A 16,161-nucleotide genomic window follows, 5' to 3' on the forward strand; every position below is an offset into this window, starting at 1 on the left:
TCATATGAACAGCCTCAACAATTTTTCGACAGGGAGCCATTCAGCAGCTGGTTATCAAAGACGATCCAAGGGCGGCCGAGGAACAGTGTGAGGATGACGATCCTGATGTGAGTGATATACATATGTTGACAGTAGGTGTTTCTGTGGCCAGACAATCTGACGCAAGATGATCTTTCACTCAATAAGAAAAATAAAAAAAAGAATAATTAGATGCTTTTGTTGAATTCCTCAAGTTCTAAATGACCCTATGAAGTGCTTTATGTAAATATTATCCTTCCAACGTATTGTGCGAGGTTGCATGAGACTATAATAACATATTGACTTTTTTTCTAAATATAAATGTACGAGAAGGAGAAGAATTTATTGTTGGTTTGAAATGGTTGGTTTTTTTTCCCTTTTACATGATGCACTGGTTGAAGGCTTCTGGGTATGCCAGTGGTGACAATAGTCTCGATGACAGAGAGACAGAAGAAATAATAAAGAAAACAGAGGGACGGAAACATGGAGCAGCACAGGTACAGTCTGTGTAACAGTAGGTGTGTCACTCAGGTTTATTTGCTTACAGGCAATATTATTCTATTATTCAGTCAGTCTCTGTTTATTTTGATGTGAAAAAAAAAAACGATCTTAAAAAAAACATACATGATCAAAAGTTAGGGCAAGACATTTCTATACTATTTGTAGCATTGCTTCCACATGAACGCAAACTTGGTACAGTGTGCAATTGTTAATTGAATCTAAACTAAATTTAAAAAAAAAATTGTGGCCTTGACAATCCGATTCTGGAAGTCTGAATCGATAACCAGCAATTTTGTGAAACTCTACTTATTTACACAAGCTTGAATGATGATATTTATAGTCAATTCCGTTCAATAAGACTTGTTACCATACACTGCTTTTATCAAAAGTAAATATGTGCCTGCTTGTCAACTTTCTTCCTCCCAACTTTGAGAAGTCAGGCTAACCGTAAACATCCCATGAACTCTGTCCTTGAAGCCACCAAAGAAATTCTGAATTCTTCAAAGCTGAAGTTCTGTCATTCCAGATACTCATACAGCCCCCCAAGATAAATTTCCTTCAAAAGGGAGAGTTTAAACTTGAATAAACCATTATGCCAATAGAAATGTGGCACTTGGAAGATGCAACCACATTATTGTGATAATAGCCACCTTCACATTGCACAAGTTTGTTGCGAGGAGCGGCATGAACATTTTCTATTTCAATTTTGCAATCTCTAAACACATGGAAATTATCATGTAAAATATGTCTTTATCATTCTTTTACTACAACTGATACTCTCTTGTAGGAAAACACTGCTCCGCTTCGAGCCCCACCCACACAAGCTCCAACGCTGGACAATGACAATAGTTCAAATTACCAGACCTCAATGGAGGACAGTGAACAAGTCTTCCTCAGAGGTTAAATAAATGAATATTATGCATTGGTTGGATTTTTATTGTAACTTTATACTATTTAATTGTTTCACATTTCATAATTATCACAAGTGTTTTTTTGAACAACTCTGATTAGTCACGAATGATGTCATTCTTGTGATCCTAATTTTGTAAAATGTCATTTTTAGGGTCTCATCAGACAGACGAGCCAGGAGAGGCATCTGAAGATGTCAGTTCTGATTCATGAATATTGTTTTACAATTTATTCAGTTTCTATCAGGGTTAAAAGTCTGTGAACATTTAAACCTTAGGTTCTTGTCAAGCACGCTTTAAAAGGTGAACCAGGGGAGCCTGGACTACCAGGCTTACCTGGCTCACCTAGACCCACTGAGCCGGGGTCAAGAGGTCCACCAGGACCACCAGGAATTCCTGGAAAGCCTGGAAGAGATGGACACCAGGTTTGTGCTCTACAGATAACTCTCACAACATAAACCTCCATTTACCTCTATCCAAATATTTGACAGGGAATGAAGGGGGACAATGGAGATCCAGTAAGATTCGTATTACTTTTTTTTTTTTTTTTGGTTATCATATCACCGGTAATGAAATATTGGTTGTACTTCTAGGGTCAGAGAGGACCTCAAGGATTTCCAGGTTTGAATGGAGATGCTGGAGTCAAAGGAGATAAGGTATGGATAATTGTAATCATAAATTATATTATTTACTCTAGACTGGTTCCATTCATATCCCAACAAAGCCAGTAAAACAGTGAACACATTTTTTATTTTTTTTTCTCAAAATAAATTTATTTCATGATAGTTAATATGGTTGGCATCTCTACCTCCAGGGAGACCCTGGGGTTGGCTCACCAGGCCCACCGGGTCTACCCGGGCCTCCTGGACCTCCTAGATCACACAGTGTACCTGTAAGTATTGTTAACAAAGTAGTAATGCAATCAAATCCTGTTTTGAGATGAGTTATTAGTGTGATGCTTGATAGACATGATGTATGAATTAACATCTGTTGACTGTGTGTGTGGGTGTGTTTGTGTGTCTTCTGTGTTGTTCTATATTTTTCCGCAGTATGGAGAAGATGCGCTGGGTTCTGGGTTTGAAGACCTGGAAAGTGATACTGAGCTCATTAGGGTAAAGCTAATAGATCCGGCAGGCATAGTTGATCAATTGATTAAATGTCACTGTGTTCCCAAGGGTCCTCCTGGCCCACCTGGGCCTCCAGGACCACCTGGTCCTCCTGGGGCCGAGTCTTCATCAATGAACATTGCTGGAGACCTCTCTCACACATCTCCTGGGCCACATGGTGCTCCTGGTAAAAATGGACTTGAAGGCCAGCCAGGAATACCAGTAAGCCAGAGCAATTCTATCTGCTGAATTGTTGAGTTGTTAAATGTATACATTTTTTCTGTTGTTAAATGTCCAACTGTGTTTACAAATTGCTACTTTTTCTTTCTTTCTCCTCAATCTCGTTGTCCACTTTCCACATGGAACGTTTGCTCCCCCTCTCCACTCTGTTGCAGATGTTTATGGATTGGTTTAATGGTTCTGGGTCTGGTGGTTCAGGTTTGAGCGCAGAGTTGTCCTCTGACCTTGGCTCTGGTTTCAGTTCTGATTCTGAGTCCAGTTTTGCTTCTGGGTCTGGGCTTGACATCAGCTCTGCTTGGGTTTTGGGCGAGGTATATGTTTCTTGGTTTGCTTGGTAAGCCAGCAGACCGTAATACAGTCAGAAGCCAGTGCACTGACTCAGCATGGTTTATTTTTTTTTATATGCTAGTTTGAGGCAGTATAAGTGTCAATTACATTTGTACGTAAATATTATCTGGAGTTATAAAGCACTTCAGTGCTCTGGCTAATGACTGTACATTCTCTTGCATTGGAATATTAACTTTTCTGCCTGAAGAGGTTTGCATCCGTGCAGATGTGTGTAAACCAACATCACTTCTCGACCCCGTGATGATGCGACTGGTTTAGCATTATCTGCTTCACTTGAATGGTACAGCACAAACATGCATGCTATCAACCACTTTTGCTTCTCTAATTCAATGTTTGCGCAAATGGTTTATTTTATGTTCTCAGTGAACACGTTGTTCTGAGGCATACCAAAAATTAAATGTTTTATAATTGATCAAATGTTTGGGTCTGCCTTGGAATTACTAAGTGTTTCTGAAAACATAAGAGGAATACAAAGAATTTTTAATGATGACATGTCAGATGACATGTCAGGATTTTACCTGGTAAATGCTTTGATGCAATGATTAAGATCAGCATAAAATCTATACTCTGCAAATATAAAAACACAACAGTAAAAAAACTGCAGTATCCCATCTCAGTGTTTTTAAAAGTGAAGACAATTTGCAAGTAACGTAAAGTCAACACACCATTTGGCTTCCCGGGCCACCTAAAATGATGTAATGAGCCGTATTTGGCCCCTAGGCCTTGAGTTTGACACCTCTTGCATAAAGTGTACAGGGTGAGAAATGAGAACAAAAACAAGGGCTGCATTTAATTATTTTTTTTGTGCAATAACTAAATTTGCCTACTATTCAATGCTGTCTATGTTCAAGTGTTGCATCAAACATCCAATTTCCAGTGGGAAATTTTTACATGCATCATCTCATCACCGAGAAGTTGAGTGTTCCTTTAAACAAGCTGTTGCATTTAGATTTGGCCCAAACTGGGAATGGCCGGGGGGGGTCAACACATTTGTCACCCCTCAATTTCTTCTTCTTTTTTTTAATGACAATATTGTCAATGACAGTCTATGTTTGTTTGTTTTATTAGGGTCTAGCAGGAAAAGATGGTGCTCCAGGTCTCCCTGGACCTGTGGGAGAGAAGGTAAGTGAAAGACAGCAGGACATTGTGTTTGTGCTTCTATGGAATGTAAAAAAAAGAAAAAAAACAATCCCAAACACGTATTTCTGCCATATTTTGGATATTTTCACAAATTCTCTTTTTTTGTCCTTTCCCGTCAAATCTTCAGGGTGACAGAGGTTTACCCGGATCACCTGGATCAAAGGTAGTATAGTACGGTATTTCAGGTTAACATTCTTAAGTTGGTAAGTAATATTTTCTCTGCATGTTCTCAGGGTGAACGTGGATCTTCAGGCAATGCGGGGTTAGTGGGACCTCAAGGGCCCAGCGGTCCACCAGGGAAAAGAGGCCCACCGGGTCCACCAGGGCCTCCTGGTCCCCCCAGTCCTGCAGAAACCAAATTCATTGTTGAGGTGCTGACCTAATTTCTGTTCAATTGTATCCACACACTCCATGCCACTTTGATTTCAGCGCTTCACGTAACATTTGACCTTGTTTTTAGGATATGGAGGGATCTGGCAAGAGTGACATGGTGCTTGGAGCAAGAGTCCCAGGCTCACAAGTAAGTGTGATTTAGTGGGTCGATAAAATTTTGTGCCGTGCTTAATTATTTCATTCCATTGTTTAGGGTTCACCTGGTCTTCCTGGTTTGCAAGGCCCCAAGGTTGTATATATTTGCAGTACTTTAGATATTATGGAGACGTTAGCGAATAATGTAGCATAAAATATCTGTTCTCTGCAATGTCTTTTGTAGGGTGAGAATGGAGCTCCAGGTCCACCAGGGCCTTCCATCAAGGTACATCTCATGCATGTTAGCCTTCCATTACAATCTTTGCTGCTTTTTGTGTTTATTTTATTTTATTTTATTTTGAGTCCCTCATTTATTAGACATTTGTTTATCAGACATCTATTAAACAAAATACTACATAATGAAATAATAGAGTTTGAAAGTTTGCAGTTATGAATTCAGTTTCTTTCATTGGTTTATTGTAGGGTGAAAGAGGGGACTCGGGAGCAGAAGGTTTGCAGGGTCCTGCTGGACTACCAGGTCCAAGGGTATGTATAAAGCAGTTCATCACAGTATATTTGGAAAGTATTCACAACGCTTGACTGTTTCCACATTTTGTTATCTTACAGCATCATTCCAAAATAGATTCAAAATGTGGCTTTTATTATAAAGTGATTGTTCTCTCTGTCACACACAGGCTCACTAACTTTCCTTTTTTATGCACAGGGGGTTAAAGGTGAAAAGGGTAGGCCAGGGCAAAAGGTATAGGTTTAGTCACTTGACTACGTTATTGCCTTATGTACACACAAATAAACCAAACTCTCTGCATTCTGCAAGGGTAATCGCGGAGTGGATGGGCTTAACATCACAGGACCACCTGGGTCTCCTGGACCTCCTGGACCCGTCATTAGTTTGACAGATGTATGCACACCATTTCTCCATCCATTTTCCTTATTACACATAGTTGTCGATTTGTCGTTTTGTCTGTCCGTTCATCCGTCCTTCCATCTATCTATGTATACATCAGAGGCCAACAATATGTTTTAGTTGATTTTATTCTTTTACGTCCTGACCATGTGTTTGCCAATTAACACTTGAAAGATTCTTAAATCCACTCAAAAAAATTTAAATCCAAATTTACTCCTGCAGTTACTCCTCAATGTCACAGAGAATATATTCAACTTCACAGAGCTCAGAGGACCACCAGGGCCAATGGTAAGTAGGAAAATATATGGAATATATAAATATGAAGTGATTATTTTTATTAGATTTCTTGCTCACTTCTCCAAGGATGAAAATCTTCTTTTTGTTTTTTGGTCAACTTGTGTGTGGTTGAATGATGTGTACTTGCCATGCTTGAATTTTTAGCTAACTTTGCTTTTATTCGTGTAAATACTGACATATGCATTTGCGCTGGTTTGTGTGCATGTTTTAGGGACCCGAGGGCTTGCCTGGCAAAGCTGGATTTCCTGTAAGAACATTTTTACAGACATAACCACATAATTCTAAGAATAAAGGTGTGCTGCAAAAGTATATTTATTAAAAAAAGAGTTTGCTCTCTTTAGATTTCCAGGGTAGGTAAAACTAAGCAAGTGTGATTTCGCTTCATGTACAGGACATCATCGTAACAGTTATCTTTTCGATAGCACTTCATTTCACCCTTTGTCATTTTTTTGTTTACCTCCCAGGGCCCCAGAGGACCAAAGGGAGACAAGGGTCCTCCAGGTATCCAAGGCCCAGCAGGGCTCAAGGTAAGAGAATCTTGCTTAATAAGAAATGCAATGACGAAAACATACTGGTTCTTGTAAACAAAACAAAACAAAAGTCATTTCACTTAAGATTGATATGGTGTCTATTTCCCCGGTATTACCAGGGAGCAAAGGGAGAGCCAGGTGTGACCATCGCTGCAGATGGATCGCTTTTATCTGTACCAAAAGGGCCCCATGGACCCAAAGGCATCAAGGTTGTCCTTTTCCCATTGAAACTTAACACTGTCCAAATCTTCAGATTTATAACTGGTTGATAAAAAGTAATCAGTGTAACAATGTTTTTAAATACACATGAATACGTGTAAAGTTGTATTCAATTAATCAATCAATAAAATGATCTATTTTAAAATATTTGATAGTGATAGCGCTAATCTTTTAACAGGGTGCCCGTGGATTGCCTGGACCTGCAGGACCCATTGTAAGTTTATCCGAACTTAAGTGATTAAATGTTATTTATTTTGGTTGCATTAGTTATACGCTGTGTGTTGCTTTAATTTTTTTTTTAGGGCCCACATGGACCTCCTGGACAAAAGGGAGAATATGGATTCCCTGGTCGCTCTGTAAGTACTTTATACCTGATGTATTTTGGATTTTAAAATATGGAAAAAAATAATAATAATTGTATTCTCTTCTCACAGGGAAGACCTGGTATGCCTGGTAGAAAAGGGGAAAAAGGAGATTCTGTTGGCACGCCAGTAAGAGACAACAGTCCGTTTTTTTTTTTACATACACGTACAAGTGCACATTTAGGAAATCTTAATTGTGTGCAAATATTCCAACCTGTCAATTCAAATCAACTCATGAGGTTTTCAATTCCAATTTTTGCAAAACTGAATTCAATTGGTTTTACCGTCTACACTTTGTTAATGTCATATCCTCAGGGACCTCCTGGTCCACCTGGTGCGCCTGGACTTCCAGGAAGAATTCTTGGATTGAACGGAGTAAGTGTTCATCTTTGAGTTGTTCTTTTATTTTCTAAATGGACTCTGAAGATAAAAATTCCAACACATTTTAGTCAAACTGATCGTGAACGGCTTGAGGGACATCATGACCTGTTTATTTGACAGAATCAAACCAGTATTTGTCATTTCACATTTAATACTACACTTATACTATTTAGCTTTTCACATCATTAGATATCAATACATTTTCACACCCAAATTTCAGACTTTCTAAACTCAAACTGATCCTTCTTTTTGTAATAACAGCTGATCCATTCCGGTTCCATTTTTTTTGTTCCATTTCTGGCACCATGCCAAGTGATGCATCCCCGTTATTCAAAACTGATAACGTGCTCTTCTTTTAAAGACAGTGTTCCCAGTACGCCCCAGACCGCATTGCAAAAAGGGACCAGTAAGTCTGAGTCAGACCATCTGATTGGTCCGTTTCATTTTGAAATGGTTCATTTGATGGTTCTGTTGGGGAGTGGATAGAGCAGCATGGCAGCTCTTTGGTCATCCCTTGTTGTCGCCCCACCTCTCCCATTCATTTCCTGACCTCATTTTCCTTATTGCATTCAAGAGACTCAATTTTTGTGGTGTTGGGTGCGTGGGAAAACTATTCTTCGTGCTCCAACAACCTTGCTTTGCGGAATTCCAATAACTAAATTGAATCATGAACAAGTTTGTTTAAATAATGTGGGACATTTCTTATTGGAATTCAAGCATATTTTTTTAACCAATATTATTTAATCTATTGTCTTTGGTGTGGTGGAAGGTCTCTTCTTCAAATGTGTCTAACCTTAAAGGAGCCGTGCTTTAGTTTTTACCATGAGGACCGACGTGAGGGCATATGATGAAAAGAACTTGTCGCCAACTGAGACTCAGCATATTATCAGAATTTTGACCCCTTTAATGACAGTTTTTTATTTATTTATCTTTTTTTTTTAAAGTGATGAGTAGCAACTTTAGCTCTAAGACTCCAATGAGCTATTCAGAACTCTTTTCTAGACTGCAAATGAATGGCCCATGCAGGAAGCCAGTATTGGTGAATTTAATCATATATTTGTCTTATATGTGCTAGTTCTTACACGCTAATGCTGGTGCAAGCTAACGCCATAACTCTTACCAGTTGTTTTCACCAACGTTATACAATTAAGTAAGAGTTTTGATGATTTTGGTCGTACAGATACTGCAGATATAGATTTTATGGATAGCATATTTGCCAGCAATTATCCTATAGCCGTCAGCCAACAACAAAAAGTTTTAATCCATCATTTCCACGACATATCTATAACCAAAAATATCACTTAACAGAACCTACTGTTAACAAAGCTGTGTTTTGAATGTCCTAACCTTGAGTATGAATATGTTCATCATACACAATATTTAACAGTTTAGGGTATTTCAGTTGTGTCCATGACAACGTGAGTAAACATGGTCACAACTCCATATGCTGATGCTGATGAGTTTGTTTATTTTTGTGTGTAGGATTCAGATAATGGGCTAAATATTGTGAAAGCTAAAGGAGAAAAAGGAGAGGTCGGAATGCCCGGAGAGCCAGGGACACTTAGTAAGTGTAAGATATTTTTCTATTTATTTTGAATTGCATTTTTTTTCTAAGCATTTTCAAGAAAGTTTTGTTGTCGTTTGTCAGCCCCTGAGTTTCCCGATGGCATTGTGGTGAGTGCATCTAATTGACTTTGGTCAATGATATAAATAGTAAATAAATGAATACTATATAAATATAGTTCACACATAGAACTTTTTTTTCCCTGGCTGATGGGAAGATTGTTTTTGTTTAATAATGCTCAGGGTGCTAAAGGCGATCTGGGATCAAAAGGTCAGAAAGGAGAAAAGGGTGACTCAGGCGCTCCCGGTCCCCCAGGACTACCAGGGCGGTCAGGACTTGTGGTGAGGTCTCATGAATGACCACAAAGCAGCCGAATAATTATTGTGGTTTAGTTATGTGTCACATCATTTCCCTGCCATGTTTCTTCAAATTTCAACTTTAAAAACAATGTATGTGTTTGTTAAGGGTCCTAAAGGCGAGTCAGTGATTGGCCCTCCAGGTTCTTCTGGGTCTCCAGGCCAACGCGGAGCCCCTGGATTTGGACGCCCAGGTCCCAGAGGGCCAGCCGGCCCTCCTGGACCACCAGGACCACAACCTGCATTTGGAGCAGGTGTGGAGAGACGCAAGACAACAAGATTAAAAAAAATTCTCACCAACTATAACCTCTTCAAGGAAAGGTTTGTGATATTGTCATCTATTATCTCAACAGGTGTTAGTGTCCCAGGCCCTCCCGGTCCTCCTGGACCTCCAGGAATTTCCAACCTGGTAAGATGAATGGTCAAAATACTTTAACGTATATATGTACAGCTCATCTCACACTGAATTGTGTTCTCAGGTAACCACCTATGAGACAGTTTATGCTCTGACGAGAGAAACCCACCGTGCTCCAGAGGGAACCTTGGCATATGTGTCTGAGAGCGGAGGAGAGCTTTACATCAGATCACAAAGTGGATGGCGCAAAGTTCAGGTGTGGCTGAAGCGGCCAACAAAGCATACGTTCTCCCGACAGTGCTGCTCCAGTGTTTCAATAAATGTGTGACCTCCTTTCAGCTTGGAAACTTGATCCAATCCGAACCATCATCCTCATCAACTCCTCAAGTCAATAACAAACCTGGCGAATGGAGCCGACCACACAGGAGCCACAGCCAAGTACACACACAAAAAAATACGGCTTTTAAACATATATGAATATGTAAAAAATGCAAACCCTATTGTCTAATTGCTTGGACAGGAGCTGCATGAGGGCGGGAGAGGATATCAGCCCAGTTTTAACAATCTGCAACAGACTTTCACTGCTGTAGCTGGGGTGAGTGTAAATCCTTTATGACATTGATCAGTTTCTTTTCATTTAGAGATAAGAGACAATACAATAAAATGACTTCATTGATAAATAACAGATATTAGATATAGGTTTTTATATTTTCTCTCTCTCACTGTATGTAGCTCCATCTAGTGGCTCTAAACGCTCCATTGAAAGGAGATATGCGAGGGATCCGTGGGGCCGACTTCCAGTGCTACCAACAGGCACGGGCAATGGGACTGACAAGCACATACAGGGCCTTCCTGTCCTCACACCTCCAAGACCTGGCCACCATTGTGAGGAAGGCAGACCGTGCCAACATGCCTGTGGTTAATCTCAGGGTAAGCTATGGTTGATATGATGAGAACACAAATACTGTCAATTCATCGAATAACCTCTTCACCCCATCCCTCCCTCCCTCTATTTCATCAGGGTGAGATGCTGTTCAAAAGCTGGATGTCCATTTTCTCTGGAAATGGTGGCATATTTGACCCCTCCGTCCCCATTTACTCCTTTGATGGACGTAATGTGCTGATTGACTCAGCATGGTAAGTGTCACAAAAAAACGTACTTTCTATATCTAATGAGTTTGTTTGTTTTTTAAAAATGTAGGGGTTTTATTTTGGTCTTAAATTTTTTTTGTGGCAGTTTTTGGAAGGTTGCCCCTGTAACGGGTTGAGCCACTCAACAGCAATTATTCATTATTTTTATAATCATTCATGAAAACAAACAGATTATCTTTTGTGTGTAATCAAAACAAGACATTTACAAAGTACTTTTACTACTTATTAACAATTCTTAATCGCTCGTGTGGTTTTATTTGATTACTATTTACTTGTTCTTATCAATAAACAATATCAAAATAAACAGTAAACGGGGCAACGGTTTTGTAATAAACTTTAATTGTATTCGATTAACCACTCTAACGTCCAGTCAGTTTACTCTGCGTATGTTTCTCTTCATTCTTTCTAGGCCAGAAAAATTGATTTGGCACGGGTCCAGCGCTGTGGGAATCCGTGCAACCATGAACTACTGCGAAGCGTGGAGGACCGGCGATATGGCGGTGACGGGTCAGGCCGCACTGCTTCAGACCGGACGACTCTTAGGTCAACACACCCGCTCGTGCTCCAACCACTACATCGTGCTGTGTATAGAAAACACATACGTGGGGAATATTCATCAACGGAGGTCCTGAAGAGAGACACAGAAGCATGATTAGGATCAGGTTAACTTGCAGAAGCTGGATTGTTACAAATACATTTGCATTCACTAGCTTATTTTTTTTATTGGCTTTCAAATAGAACTTTGATACAACATAAATTGAAGGATGCGGCAAAGGTCATGTTATTTATTCTTATCCCTTCTTATTCACATTTTATCGACATCTACAACATCTTGTGTATGAGGTGTAAAAGACAGAAAATAACAGAAATGTGCCAATGTAATTTGACTTTTAATTCATTTTTTCTTTTTTCTTTATTTTTGCTTACTGTCTGTAATGGATGAAATATTTTTATGTTCATTTTCATTGTTGTTCCTACTGCATGGTAGTAGTATGTATGTGACTATTAAAAACAATCTAGGTTTAAACTAAACTTTATTAGGAAATGTCTGTGTGTGGACAGGAAGGGAAAATTACTTGTGAATAAAGTATAAATTCAGTAGGCCGCATTCCAACATGTTTTCTAAGAGCCCCTCGTTAAGTGCAGCTGCGTGAAAAGTTTTAGCTCCTACAGAACGTGAAAGTGGCTAAAACTTTTCACGCAGGTGCACTTAACGAGGGTAACTTGGAAAACATATTGGAACGCGGCCCCTCGAGGACTGGAGGTCGACACCCCTGGTTTCAGTGAAAAGTGCCACACCCGCCCTCACCCTCACTTTCTGATTGGCTGTTTGATCTGTGATGTCACTTGGACACTCCATTAGGTACACCGCCATTTTCAAGTGTACCTAATAACAGGCCACTTTATTAGGGAAATATCATGGTCAAAGGTCACAGGTGTCAAGCTCTAGTCTTCGGGGCCGCGTTCCAATATGTTTTCCAAGTTACCCTCGTTAAGTGCACCTGCGTGAAAAGTTTTAGCCACCTTCACGTTCTGCAGGAGCTAAAACTTTTCACGCAGGTGCACTTAACGAGGGAATCACATGGACACTCCATTAGGTACACCGCCATTTCCAAGTCTACCGAATAACAGGCCACTTTATTAGGGAAATATCATGGTCAAAGGTCACAGGTGTCAAGCTCTAGTCCTTGGGGCCGCATTCCAACATGTTTTCCAAGATTCCCTCGTTAAGTGCACCTGCGTGAAAAGTTTTAGCTCCTACAGAACGTGAAAGTGGCTAAAACTTTTCACGCAGGTGCACTTAACGAGGGTAACTTGGAAAACATATTGGAACGCGGCCCCTCAAGAACTGGAGGTCGACACCCCTGCTCTAAAGAGAACAAGCATGCTTGTTCAGTGAATATCAAAACACCAAAATAAATCGCTGAGAATATTAACCAGATGTGCTGGGTAACAAAAGAAATGGCAGTTACAAACATTGAGGAAAACCAAACCAAACAAAAAATGCACACAGATGCTTATAACCATTTTTAATCACAATTTGTTCCATCTTATTTCAAAACATTCAGTGATATCAACAGTTCAACCACAGCATGTCTACTTTTTGTTTTAACATTTGAGTTACAATTCATTTGGGATTTGTATTAATTTATACTGTTGCAACATATACTTTGGAACTCTTGTGAGTTCACTTTTAACTTTGAATGTATATAGCCGTGCGTTTATGTTCTTGTTAAAATTGTATTTTTCACTTAGTCATTTTTGTTTGGGCACTAAATGATGAATTGTTTTTCCCGCAGCAGGTGCTCACGCTAACAGGCAAAGAAAGTTTGCTTACATTTTTTTATTCCATCATGTCCGATTTTGTTGTTGAAACAAATCATCTGAGGTAGAGAACATTTGTACTGACTGACTGATCGTCACTGAATAAAGATCTACATATTGTTTTTATTAAGTTGTGTCATACCCGCCCATCATATTGCATAATTTCTTCTGCATTTGATAATATTCATTTTTATGATGGTGAACTGTGTGAATCCAATTTAATGTATTAGCATTCAGTCAAGCCCATGTACAGTATAGATAATAGAGAAGATAGAGAAGGTAGGTGGATAAAAATATCATTAAGACATTAGATGCACACATTACATGTGATTTCTATCCAACTGTCAAAGAGTTTTGTGATGTCATCTGTGTATGTGAATGGCTCGGATCTCGTCCACTCGGTTTTGATGCAGCTGAAAGGAAGGCGTGATCCAGCGGCCGCACGAACACTGATCTCCGCACCAGCTGAACGAGCCCAGTTTGGAATGACACTTGGGACACAGAAGCTGCAAAAGAAAGTGGACATGAGGAAAATATTTAAGGTGGCCAAAAGACAAACTTGAACGTGTCATGCAGAGTTGGGTTTGGACAGCACCTGTCCATCCATCACACCAAGTAAAGCTTGTTCCATCCACTGCACTGGTTCAATGAAATAAGATGTACATCGGATTCCTTCTATACAAAGAAAATATATATATATTTTTTAATATATAGAGTATATGTCGAATGCAAGATATTAAAAAAAGGTCAGTAAGATAAATACCATAATCGATTCCAAAAAGATTTGTTTGTGACAGCCCTACCCTGCAATGAGAGTGTCTTCTTACCTGTCAGGTTAGAGGACTTCTTATGGCCGAAAGCTGATGCTCCTTCTCCCACCGGGTGACTGAGGAGACTAGAGCTGCGAAAGAGAGTTCTTCTACACAGCACAGAAGAGAAACAGGTGGAATTTCTTGCGTGATCAGTATTACAAGGTTATATTTTCAAAGTAGTAGCAGCAGCAGCAGACGGCTTTGTCTTTTGTCTTTGCCTCGTCTTTTCTATTTATGTCAATTGTGCCACAGCAAAAAGGCACTTGTGTCACTTGAAGCACACGTCCAGCCTATGAGAAGAAAATAAGGCATGATTAAAGAACCATTTGATGGTTTACCTGCACTTCCTGCAACGATAGGAGGCTTCAGATGAACTGGACTGGGCAGGGTCAGCTGCAAACACTTCCCTGGGAACCTGCTGCAACTCTGTTCACACACACGCACAAGAAATGAAGAACCTGAGGGAAGAACATCCAATATGCAACTTGTGTGTGTCCTTACCAGGGTATTTCTCAGTAATCTTTGTCAATCTGTATTGTTTATAAAGCGGATTGGTGGTGTCCACTTGACACTGCAAGGCCTCATACAGACACAACTGCTCCTCAAAACCACTGTTAACCCTGAATTGCACAAACAACCACACCCATCACATATTTTGCCTTATAACAGCAGCGAGGTTATTGATACTAATCAACACTGCAATCATCAGGGAATGATGAGTTGCTTACTGTACATCCTGCTTGACACTCTTCAGTCTCTGATAAGCCTCAGCGAAGCCCAGCTTGTGTCTCTTCATAAGGTAAGCAGTCACGATGGTGGCGCTGCGACTTCGCCCAGCCTGACTGAAGCACAAACACTTGCGTCATTAGTTCTTACTGCTGTTTTGCATTTATGATATCTGAGCCGTAGAGTTTTGGAAATTTCAACATACAGCCCTTACCAGTGGACAAGCGCCGCCCCACCTCCATCCATGGCCTCCTGAATAAATAGGTAGCAATCATCCATATGGCTCAAGAGGTCCGCCGTCACCTCATCCAGGACATTGATCCATTTCTTGCGATAGCTAGAATCCACAGGCAGTAGAGGTCCCGGGTCCACAGAGTCCACAGACACGATGTGAGTGATTGCGGCTTCTTCCAAACCCCGACTGTCATTAAGGTCAGCCGCCGTTCCAATAAACACACCAGGATCCACCAGGAGCATGACTAACAGAGATGGCAGTAAATAGGTTATCCTGTCTGCTGTAAGTGACAGAGTTTGACCTTCTGTAACATTTTAAATTAAATCTGTTAGATGTTTCACTACATTACGTTCATCTTGTGGTTCTCTAACAAGGAGCTGAATGATAAACTTCACAACAGGTGTTGGATGATGTGATACTCTAAGATCGAGAACCTATTCCAGACCTCGCAATGTTAAGGCTCAACGACTCAAGGTTCATTTCGATCCAGTGTCATGTCTGAAGCCGAACAAGATGATGGAGCGATTCGAATTGCACTGTAAAATCAATGGCTCTTGTTTGAAAGGACAGCAAACTGTGCAAACAGTTGAACATTGGGACATGTGCATTCAAATGTTTGGAAAAGGTCAAATTAAGTTTACTGGCTGAACATTTTAAGTTCATTGTGAGATTACAATAAATACATATCCTTAACTTTTTATTGGGGGGGGGGGGGTGTATTTGTGTTACCCTGGCTCACGCATTCGGGTAAAATTAAAGAAAATTAAGAACTAAATCGACATACCTTACTAGGTAACACCAGACGATGCGTACTAAAGCGTCACTTCTACCATTTCACTTTTTTGTGACTAATATTATACTATTAAAAGGTAAAACACTTCTGATGGAAAAACCCTACGATCGCCGAGGTTGGTCCGTCCAAGACAACTATCCGGGTACTATACACATGCAGATTTCGTTCCCACCACGAAAGTTCCCATTTAAAGGGATTTTCTATAATGTCAATCAACTCTTTAAATTCTGCTTACCTATCATTATCGTATGTAACCATCTTTATTTTTTTAAGAGTTATGGCTCATACAGCGGGAAATATTTATATATATTAAAAAATAAAATAAAATACTGTACAAACTGAATAAAGCTTCCGTTGTCATGACGACCAAGAACATCTGATTCAAATAGCTAAATCGCAT

At 39.9% G+C, this 16,161-nt stretch overlaps 2 protein-coding genes across 7 annotated transcripts in view; one reads left to right on the top strand and one right to left on the bottom strand.

Annotated features, from left to right (window-relative positions):
* col15a1b (collagen, type XV, alpha 1b) overlaps positions 1-13,325 on the top strand; it is a 25,680-nt gene extending 12,355 nt beyond the window's left edge. The window contains exons 6-46 of one of the 6 annotated variants that reach the window (XR_009717556.1): positions 33-107; positions 420-515; positions 1,307-1,418; positions 1,583-1,623; positions 1,706-1,852; positions 1,919-1,945; positions 2,021-2,083; positions 2,242-2,319; positions 2,477-2,539; positions 2,603-2,755; positions 2,929-3,084; positions 4,190-4,243; positions 4,389-4,424; positions 4,495-4,632; positions 4,722-4,781; positions 4,848-4,883; positions 4,974-5,015; positions 5,213-5,275; positions 5,454-5,489; positions 5,565-5,648; positions 5,877-5,942; positions 6,163-6,198; positions 6,416-6,478; positions 6,601-6,690; positions 6,879-6,914; positions 7,003-7,056; positions 7,135-7,191; positions 7,378-7,437; positions 7,805-7,849; positions 8,926-9,013; positions 9,092-9,117; positions 9,250-9,348; positions 9,473-9,617; positions 9,717-9,772; positions 9,843-9,974; positions 10,058-10,156; positions 10,239-10,313; positions 10,451-10,648; positions 10,740-10,855; positions 11,280-12,352; positions 12,431-13,325. Coding sequence is in view for 5 of the 6 variants with exons in the window: in XM_061294798.1 (XP_061150782.1) it covers positions 33-107; positions 420-515; positions 1,307-1,418; positions 1,583-1,623; positions 1,706-1,852; positions 1,919-1,945; positions 2,021-2,083; positions 2,242-2,319; positions 2,477-2,539; positions 2,603-2,755; positions 2,929-3,084; positions 4,190-4,243; positions 4,389-4,424; positions 4,495-4,632; positions 4,722-4,781; positions 4,848-4,883; positions 4,974-5,015; positions 5,213-5,275; positions 5,454-5,489; positions 5,565-5,648; positions 5,877-5,942; positions 6,163-6,198; positions 6,416-6,478; positions 6,601-6,690; positions 6,879-6,914; positions 7,003-7,056; positions 7,135-7,191; positions 7,378-7,437; positions 7,805-7,849; positions 8,926-9,013; positions 9,092-9,117; positions 9,250-9,348; positions 9,473-9,617; positions 9,717-9,772; positions 9,843-9,974; positions 10,058-10,156; positions 10,239-10,313; positions 10,451-10,648; positions 10,740-10,855; positions 11,280-11,502 (3,324 nt within the window). In the remaining variant the exon portion in view is untranslated. Of the gene's footprint in view, positions 1-32; positions 108-419; positions 516-1,306; positions 1,419-1,582; positions 1,624-1,705; positions 1,853-1,918; positions 1,946-2,020; positions 2,084-2,241; positions 2,320-2,476; positions 2,540-2,602; positions 2,756-2,928; positions 3,085-4,189; positions 4,244-4,388; positions 4,425-4,494; positions 4,633-4,721; positions 4,782-4,847; positions 4,884-4,973; positions 5,016-5,212; positions 5,276-5,453; positions 5,490-5,564; positions 5,649-5,876; positions 5,943-6,162; positions 6,199-6,415; positions 6,479-6,600; positions 6,691-6,878; positions 6,915-7,002; positions 7,057-7,134; positions 7,192-7,377; positions 7,438-7,804; positions 7,850-8,925; positions 9,014-9,091; positions 9,118-9,249; positions 9,349-9,472; positions 9,618-9,716; positions 9,773-9,842; positions 9,975-10,057; positions 10,157-10,238; positions 10,314-10,450; positions 10,649-10,739; positions 10,856-11,279 lie in introns of all 6 variants that reach the window. The other 5 variants (XM_061294798.1, XM_061294799.1, XM_061294800.1 and 2 more) reach the window with 5 other exon arrangements.
* dusp12 (dual specificity phosphatase 12) lies at positions 12,886-15,896 on the bottom strand. Its single transcript, XM_061294807.1, has 8 exons — positions 15,753-15,896; positions 14,948-15,212; positions 14,736-14,849; positions 14,509-14,627; positions 14,346-14,433; positions 14,023-14,114; positions 13,791-13,870; positions 12,886-13,701 (listed from the first exon to the last, which is right to left on the bottom strand). Exons 2-8 carry the CDS (start codon positions 15,208-15,210, stop codon positions 13,558-13,560), a joined length of 900 nt encoding a protein of 299 aa, XP_061150791.1. The 5' UTR covers positions 15,211-15,212; positions 15,753-15,896; the 3' UTR covers positions 12,886-13,557.
* Between the last annotated feature and the right edge of the window lie 265 nt (positions 15,897-16,161).

The sequence above is a fragment of the Syngnathus typhle genome, linkage group LG13, assembly GCF_033458585.1.
Source record: "Syngnathus typhle isolate RoL2023-S1 ecotype Sweden linkage group LG13, RoL_Styp_1.0, whole genome shotgun sequence".
NCBI classification, from domain to species: Eukaryota; Metazoa; Chordata; class Actinopteri; order Syngnathiformes; family Syngnathidae; genus Syngnathus; species Syngnathus typhle.